Source organism: Eutrigla gurnardus (genome assembly GCF_963514095.1).
Source record: "Eutrigla gurnardus genome assembly, chromosome: 12".
In the NCBI taxonomy this organism is placed as follows: Eukaryota; Metazoa; Chordata; class Actinopteri; order Perciformes; family Triglidae; genus Eutrigla; species Eutrigla gurnardus.
This window is the reverse complement of record NC_139926.1, coordinates 27,579,899-27,588,647: the sequence shown is the minus strand read 5'-3', so window position 1 is coordinate 27,588,647 and position 8,749 is coordinate 27,579,899. Positions and strand designations below refer to the sequence as shown.

Genomic DNA, 8,749 nt, shown 5'->3' with positions numbered 1-8,749 from the left:
ACCACGGCTCGGCTCTACGTCAGTAAAATGAAGTCTGAGGTCAAATCTCTGGTGAACCGCAGCAAACATCTGGAGGTCAACCTGACGGAGAACATCTGCAGGATGGAGGCCGATGAGAAGGAGCTCAACAGCTGCCAGCTGCTCATCTCCCAGGTAATATTATATAATATTATTATGATTATTATGATTAAAATTGTGATTATTCTGATTCATATTTTTTTTAAAGGGGGGTGGGCTCAAATTATTATTATATAATAATATAATTATTATCATTGAGGGATCACACTGCTCAGCCTCCCTGGGAAAGTTTATTTGAGGGTGCTGGAACGGTGTGGATTCCCTCCAGGCCTTGGAACGGTGGACCAACTCTTTACCTGGCAGGGTTGCTTGAGGGGTCATGGCAGTTTGCTCAACCGGTCTACATGTGTTTTGTGGATTTGAAGAAGGCTTTCGACCGGGTCCCCTGGGCTATCTTGTGGGGGGTACTGAGGGAATACAGGGTACCGGGGCCGTTGCTCCGAGTTGTATCTGCATTATTGACGCACAGTCAAGCTTGTTTTCAGTGGGTGTCGGACTCCCCCAAGGTTGTCCCTCGTCTCCAATCATGTTTACATTTACATTTAGGGCATTTAGCAGACGCTTTTGTCCAAAGCGACTTACAATAAGTACATTTGTCAAAAGAAAGAAACCACAACATATCATTGCTGATAAAGTAAGAGCTAAACATAGAAACAAGTGTTAGGTAGTGTAGCAACAAGCTTCCAATTCCTCGTTAAAAACCGAAACGAGGAGGTCCAAAACAACAGGAAAAGAAAACGGGGGAAAAGAGGGAAAAAAAGAAAGATTGCGACGGTGCCTGTGATAAAACCAGAGTCAACATGGCACCCGCGTTTCAAAGGTGGCGTGATCGAAGGGATTTCAAAGGGCAGAGTCGTGGGGGAGGAGCTCGGTGGTCGAGGGGGAGGAGCTCGGTGGTCGAGGGGGAGGAGCGTGAGAGTTGTAAGCATTCAAAATCTGACAGAGTGCCCTCGATCCACCGGACTTGCAGACTGGCACTTTAAGAACAACAGTGCTATGATTAAATAGGTAAAACAATGGAAGTGCTTTGTTTTTTGGGGGGGGGGGGGGGGGGGTGTTGTTAGTGGGTCATGCTATGTTGTGAAGGAATTGAAGTATGTTGGTTTCTTATTCACGAGTGAGGGAAGAAGGCAGCGTGAGATTGACAGGCGGATTGGTGCAGCATCAGCAGTATTGCAGGCTCTGTATTGGACTGTCTGGGTGCGTCCAACTGGAAAGACCGGGGCAGACCCTGGACCAGCTGGAGGGATTGTATATCCCAGCTGGCTGGGAGCACCTGGGGATCCCCCAGGAGGAGCTGGTGAGGGTTGCTGGGGAGAGGGACGCCTGGAATGCCCTGCTTAGCCGGCTGCCACCGACCCGACGCTCGGATATGCGGAAGATGATGGATGTTATTACGCTGATTGTTGCGCTGATTGTTATGAACATGTTGTTGCAGCTGCAGGCGAAGATCGTGTCCCTGACAGACGACCTGCAGCGGGCGGAGCAGACGAAGAGGAAGCTGGAGGAGGGTCAGGACGGCCTCATGGAGGAGGTCGCCAAACTCCACGCCCAAGGTCAGACAGCGTTGCCACGGTTACTGGAAACACTCTTATTAGCTGTCTGTTAACAAACAGTTCAACACAGTTAACATGTGTGTGTTCAGGTCATATGCAGCAGGTGACAGTGATGGACAAAGAGAAAGAACACATGAGCCGACTGAAGGATGCTGTTGAGATGAAGGTAAATGAAGTGTCCTGTAGATAAATGAAGTGTCCTGTAGATAAATTAAGTGTCCTGTAGATAAATGAAGGTTCCTGTAGATAAATGAAGTGTCCTGTAGATAAATGAAGTGTCCTGTAGGTAAATGAAGTGTCCTGTAGATAAATGAAGTGTCCTGTAGATAAATGAAGTGACCTGTAGGTAAATGAAGTGACCTGTAGGTAAATGAAGTGTCCTGTAGGTAAATGAAGTGTCCTTTAGATAAATGAAGTGTCCTGTAGATAAATGAAGTGTCCTGTAGATAAATGAAGTGTCCTGTAGGTAAATGAAGTGTCCTGTAGATAAATGAAGTGTCCTGTAGGTAAATGAAGTGTCCTGTAGATAAATGAAGTGTCCTGTAGATAAATGAAGTGTTCTGTAGATAAATGAAGTGTCCTGTAGATAAATGAAGTGTCCTGTAGATAAATGAAGTGTCCTGTAGATAAATGAAGGTTCCTGTAGATAAATGAAGTGTCCTGTAGGTAAATGAAGTGTCCTGTAGGTAAATGAAGTGTCCTGTAGATAAATGAAGTGTCCTGTAGGTAAATGAAGTGTCCTGTAGATAAATGAAGGTTCCTGTAGATAAATGAAGTGTCCTGTAGATAAATGAAGTGTCCTGTAGATAAATGAAGTGTCCTGTAGGTAAATGAAGTGTCCTGTAGATAAATGAAGTGTCCTGTAGGTAAATGAAGTGTCCTTTAGATAAATGAAGTGTCCTGTAGATAAATGAAGTGTCCTGTAGGTAAATGAAGTGTCCTTTAGATAAATGAAGTGTCCTGTAGATAAATGAAGTGTCCTGTAGATAAATGAAGTGTCCTGTAGGTAAATGAAGTGTCCTGTAGATAAATGAAGTGTCCTGTAGGTAAATGAAGTGTCCTGTAGATAAATGAAGTGTCCTGTAGATAAATGAAGTGTTCTGTAGATAAATGAAGTGTTCTGCTGTGTGTTCTGTAGAGAACCCTGGAGGAACAGATGGAGAACCACAGAGAAGTTCATCACAAACAGCTGAGTCGCCTGCGAGACGAGATCGAGCAGAAGCAGAGAGACACCGACCAGCTGAAAGAGTAGGTTTAATATTACCGATAGTGACTATCACTGACTATCAGTGACTAATATGGTCTTATCATTATTAATAGTTATATTATGAGTATCTTTGTGTAATTCTGTGGTTTCAGTGTGAATCAGGCTCTCCAGCTGGAAAACAGGAAGCTTCAGTCCGACGTTGACAAACTGAAAGCTGAGGATCGGAACAAAGACCAGAAACTTCAGAAGCTGCTGTGAGTTTGTCCCATCTTGCTCACCGTAGTTTCATCAGGCAGACAAACATCCTCCCGTATCACAGAGCTTCCATACAGCGACCTTCACACCGACGTCATCATCAGGTGGTTTTATTAAAGCCCCACTTTGTTCATTCAGGTTCCTCAATGAGAAGAGAGAACAGGCCAAAGAGGACCTGAAGGGTCTGGAGGAGACTGTGGTACGTGGGTATTGTTACTACTTTTTATATTTATCATCTCTTACACATCTGAGATCAGCTGAGTGATTGTGTTTCATCCAACAGGCCAAAGAGCTGCAGACGCTCAACAACCTCCGTAAAGTCTTCATCCAAGACCTCGGCACTCGTGTGGAGAACGTAAGGAACCCGTCAGTCATTCGTGTTAAATCCACCAATAACAAAGAACATCTTCATCAAAGAGAAGTCTGATTGTATAGAATTCCTACTTCTCTCTGCTGGCCACCAGGGGGCGACTCCTCTCTGGTTGTATAGAAGTCTATGAGAAAATGGTCCTACTTCTCTCTGCTGGCCACCAGGGGGCGACTCCTCTCTGGTTGTATAGAAGTCTATGAGAAAATGGTCCTACTTCTCTCTGCTGGCCACCAGGGGGCGACTCCTCTCTGGTTGTATAGAAGTCTATGAGAAAATGGTCCTACTTCTCTCTGCTGGCCACCAGGGGGCGAGTCCTCTCTGGTTGTATAGAAGTCTATGAGAAAATGGTCCTACTTCTCTCTGCTGGCCACTAGGGGGCGACTCCTCTCTGGTTGTATAGAAGTCTATGAGAAAATGGTCCTACTTCTCTCTGCTGGCCACCAGGGGGCGACTCCTCTCTGGTTGTATAGAAGTCTATGAGAAAATGGTCCTACTTCTCTCTTGATGTATTATCTCAGTAAACATTGTAAACATGAGTTTATGGTCTCAATCTCTAGTTTCAAGTCTTCTTCAATCCAGCATGATGTTCATTTAGTACATTATGGTCCATTTAGAGTCCACCAGACCAGAAAGCAGGGGATGCTTTAGGGGGCGGGGCTTACCTGCTGATTGACAGGTCGCTACCAATGCTAGTTAGCTACTAAGGTGACTTTAACACTTAGCTGCCTGTAAAGTTGAACCTTGAATCATGAAGCTAACTTTTTTAGCAGTTTCACACCAGAATCCACATGGATCCAGATCCAGTAAGGTTGCTGTAGGTTACAGAACTTCTCTGATTGTTTTGATGCTCGTCAGCAGTTTGTGAGTTGAGGTTTTTGTGTTTGAAACAGAGCTTAGAGAACGACTGTGACGAGGCCGGTGGGAGTCTGGCTCAGAGACACAGGATCATCTTCTTAGAGAATAACCTGGAGCAGCTCAGCAAGGTCCACAAACAGGTCAGTGATCGGACCGCCTAGTCACCCTAGTTACTGTTGCTAAGGTCCACAAACATGTCAGTGATGGGACCGCTTAGTCACCCTAGTTACTGTTGCTAAGGTCCACAAACAGGTCAGTGATTGGACCGGCCATATACAGTATTATATATATATATAATGAGTCGGCACATTGAACCCCTCCTGTCTCCAGCTCGTCCGGGACAACGCTGACCTTCGCTGTGAGCTCCCGAAGTTGGAGAAGCGTCTGAGGGCCACAGCAGAGCGAGTGAAAGCTCTGGAAGCTGCCCTGAGGGACGCCAAGGAGTCGGCCATGAGAGACCGCAAACGCTACCAACAGGAAGTGGACCGCATCAAAGAGGCTGTCCGCTCCAAGAATGTGTCCAGGAGAGGACACTCTGCACAGATAGGTGAGGACAAGCACAATTACACACGGTGACCAGTTGAAACCTGATGGTGGCGCCACAGCACACGTCAGTCACTATAAAGCGTTAGAGTCGGCTTGTGTCTGGATGGCGGCGCTGACCACCAGAGGGGTATTCCACCAAACTCGCTAATTAAAGCGGCGCTTACCTGGTTAAGCCTGGTTAGAACTAACGCCAACTTCCACTTGCGGCTAAACCCGTTCCATTAACGCATTTCCTTGTTGAGGCTAATTCAAGCCAGGTTAACGTTGTCGTGTGTTACGCCGTTCACGGGATATGAAGCCAGACCAGAACCAGGAATGTCGAATCATCGAGAAAATGGCAGAAAAGACCAGAGCAAAAATTATTGATGGAACTGTACGAGGAGTACAAACCCATCATAACCGAAAAAGGGAATACTGTAGTGATAAATAAAAATCGCGAGGCTGCTTGGGCAAGAATTGCCGAGCGATTTAATACGGAAGTACCGTTAAGAGTAACATGTTCTTTTTTTTTTTTTACCACTTTGTTTATTGATTTTTCACAATATAGCAAAACATCATTTTACAAATGTAACAATTTTTTTTTTTATCCCCAAAAACAAAAAGACAAACATAAATCAATAATCAATAATTATTATAATGACAATAAAACAAACAATGACAACAACAACCATGACAAAAAAAAAAAAAGGTGTGTGCACAGATTGGAGTTATTGGGATCCATAGCAAAATAAAAGTGAAAAAAAAAATGAAAATAAAATATGATGTTGTACATCCTTACAGCTGGTCAAGCAGGTATGTAATGAATGGCTGCCAAACATTGCTAAAATTGTCCTTTGAACCCTTTAAAGCAAATCTTAACTTTTCAAGCTTCAGAAATTGTAGTGTGTCCCTAATCCAGTGTTTAAAGGAGGGTAAGAGTAACATGTTCTAATATAACACTGACTACGTTTTCTCTAATGTGAGGATAGTGTAGAGGTAACGCGCCGGCTGTACATGCGGCCGCCCACGGTTCAATTCCCGTCCATAGTCGTCTCTTTTTCTTTCTTTAACTCTCTCTCTCTCTCTCTCTCTCTCTCTCTCTCTCTCTCTCTAGATAGGCCTAGTAAATGCATCTTCATTGACCAACTCATTTATCGCAACAATTTAATGAACCTATTAATGAACTCACCTGAAAGGAATTTATGTGGCTGAAAATTGCATGCAGCAATGCCTTTGTCATTGGGATCTATAACATGCTATTATATCTATCATGTTTTTGCAAGTTATATTTGTGTTCTGGGGAAATTGTATGACATATTTATCATAGTTAAAGTAAAATGTTGGTCTAATTCTCTGATCTAAAGACAATTATACAATCAAAAAAAAATTATTTGTAAGACGTCCTGGCCGGGATGTGAACACGGACTGCCTGCACCTGGGGGCAGGTGCATCACCACTCACCCAACTGGGAGACTAGCAACACGCGAAATAGATATGTATTTAGATAGTCGGTGTTCAGGAAATAAACAATTTATTCATATTTTTTAATTGCAAGCATGTATTCTTAGACACTTGATGCAAATATAGTTTGTACTTCATATATGTAATTTTTGGTCTTTCACGTGATGAAATCACGAGGACTAGACTTGGCGGAACCTTCTGCTGGTCCAGTTGTTTCCGACAGACGGACTTCTCTGAAACCCCCGCTAAAGTAAGCCTGATGTTTAGCCTGCCCCGGAGCAGGCTAGTTTGGTCGGATAAATTCCCATGGTTACTTAGCGGAGAGTCCCTCAAGTCACGTTGATGGAACGCAACTCTGGCTAAAGGTAGCGAGGCTTATCGAAATTAGCCCGGCTCTGCGCTTAGCGAGTTTGATGGAATACCCCTCAGATGAGTAAGCAGTTTGATGTGTAACACTGGATTCCGTTGACATTTGAACCAGCCAACACCTGTCACCTGTCTCCATGTAGCTAAGCCAATCAGAGCCGGGCATCAGCATCAGCAGCACCCGTCCTCCTCTCCGTCCATCAGACCGACCATCCGAGGAGGGGGGGCCAGGTCCAGTCCCCGTCATCACTCCCCCCGACAGCACCCACCTCCACAAGCACAACAACAACAACCCCATCAGAGCCACAGCAAGTAAGCCTCGGGTGAGTCACAGCCATAGCAACCACCTCAGCAGCCATAGCAACCGCCTCAGCAGCCATAGCAACCACCTCAGCAGCCATAGCAACCGCCTCAGCAGCCATAGGAACCACCTCAGCAGCCATAGGAACCACCTCAGCAGCCATAGCAACCGCCTCAGCAGCCATAGCAACCACCTCAGCAGCCATAGCAACCACCTCAGCAGCCATAGCAAGCACCTCAACGACTACTACAAATCTTTTAACCCATCCATGCTGCTTGGTGTCAGTGTATATATTTATCATGTCATGTTGAAACCCTGATTGATCCGTTTCATGATCAGCTTTGTTAACGCACGTCTTTATAAATAAAGGTTTATCACTTCCTGTCTTCACAGGTGGCAGACAACACTGGACCAGTTTCCTTTGACTTTCTGAACTCTCCTGCTCTCACCACTTCTGCCTTTACTGGAACCAGAATCCTCGTTTACACAACGTCCCTCCTTAACAGCCATTCCACCTTAACAGCCAACAAGTGCTTATTTCCTCCTCTGAGTCTGTTCAGCTCTGGTGCTCCAAGTCTGTTTGTCCAACTGGATTAATTCAGTTTAATGAGTTAAATAATGAGTTAGTAATAGGCTAAGCTTGATTTTTGAAGAAAACATACACAACGTGACAACAGATGACGTGTATGTATGTATTTTATTGTATCGTATTGTGTTGGTACTTATAGCATTTATAGTATTTATAGTGTAGTATCACTGTTGTTCCTGTTAGAAAGGCCACCTGAAGAAGTCGTGTTCTTGGAACGTGTGATTGGAGAATTGAAGCAGCAGGGGGCGGTACTGCATCCGCTTTACCACTGTGACGAAGAGAGAGAGCCGAGCCGGGAGGCAAAGCTCTCGATCTACCAGTCAGTCTACGTTCCTACCCTTACCTGTGGTCGTGAGGGGTGAAGGTCGTGAGGGGTGAAGGTCATGAGGGGTGAAGGTCATGAGGGGTGAAGGTCATGACCGATCCCGGGTACAAACGGCCGATAAGTTTGACTGATAAGTTCATAAAAAACACTTAAATGAGTTAAATAACAAGTTAAATCAGTTTATTTCTGTTAGACTTGGACTTTAATGTTTTCTGGTTAACTTGTGTTGTTATGGAAAATCATGAAGTCACGTGACACGTTTACAGTGATAAAAATCAAAGTATTGCTGGGAACATTTTTAGACCAAAACCAGACACAATCAACATTTACAATCATTAACGATTAATATGCTGAATGTGATCTGAATTGTACCTTTTGAACCAAAATAGAATGAGACTAATTGAACTAATGTATAATAGGATTGTTTGAAGGTGACAGGTGAGACTTATTTCTGAATAAAAGGTCAGGTCAGGTCAGGTTACTTTATTGATACCCAAGGGTAAACTAGTCAAAGTCATAAATCAGGATGAAATCTGCCCGTTGTACTCAGTAACTACATGAATATTTCCGAGTCAGAGCTGTCCAGAGCGGTTCATGTATGAAACATCATATTTGCACTTGTCTGTGCTCTGATGAATGTTTTTATAAACAAACCTTTAATATTTGACACTCCATACAAGCAGAACATTCCCAAATAAAACATGAACAGTTAGGAATGATAAAATAAATATATCACCAGAATGTATTTCTGTTGTTTACTTTAGAAAAATCATAGTGACTCTAGAAGAAGTCAAATATTACTTATGATAATATCTTTAAATTACTTAGTACATTTAGTCTACAATATTTTTTATTATTCCT

General features: G+C 43.8%; 1 protein-coding gene across 1 annotated transcript in view; it reads left to right on the top strand.

Moving 5' to 3' along the window:
* Nucleotides 1–7,937, top strand: part of LOC311021875 (kinesin heavy chain-like) — a 79,235-nt gene extending 71,298 nt beyond the window's left edge. Inside the window, exons 17-27 of the mRNA XM_084022751.1 lie at nt 1–153; nt 1,517–1,634; nt 1,724–1,800; nt 2,773–2,882; nt 2,994–3,095; nt 3,235–3,295; nt 3,380–3,451; nt 4,357–4,461; nt 4,652–4,868; nt 6,817–6,996; nt 7,368–7,937. The exon at nt 1–153 is cut by the window's left edge and continues 36 nt beyond it. Coding sequence (XP_083878877.1) covers nt 1–153; nt 1,517–1,634; nt 1,724–1,800; nt 2,773–2,882; nt 2,994–3,095; nt 3,235–3,295; nt 3,380–3,451; nt 4,357–4,461; nt 4,652–4,868; nt 6,817–6,989 — 1,188 coding nt within the window. The 3' untranslated portion in view covers nt 6,990–6,996; nt 7,368–7,937. The remainder of the gene's footprint in view (nt 154–1,516; nt 1,635–1,723; nt 1,801–2,772; nt 2,883–2,993; nt 3,096–3,234; nt 3,296–3,379; nt 3,452–4,356; nt 4,462–4,651; nt 4,869–6,816; nt 6,997–7,367) is intronic.
* The last annotated feature ends 812 nt before the right edge of the window (nt 7,938–8,749 follow it).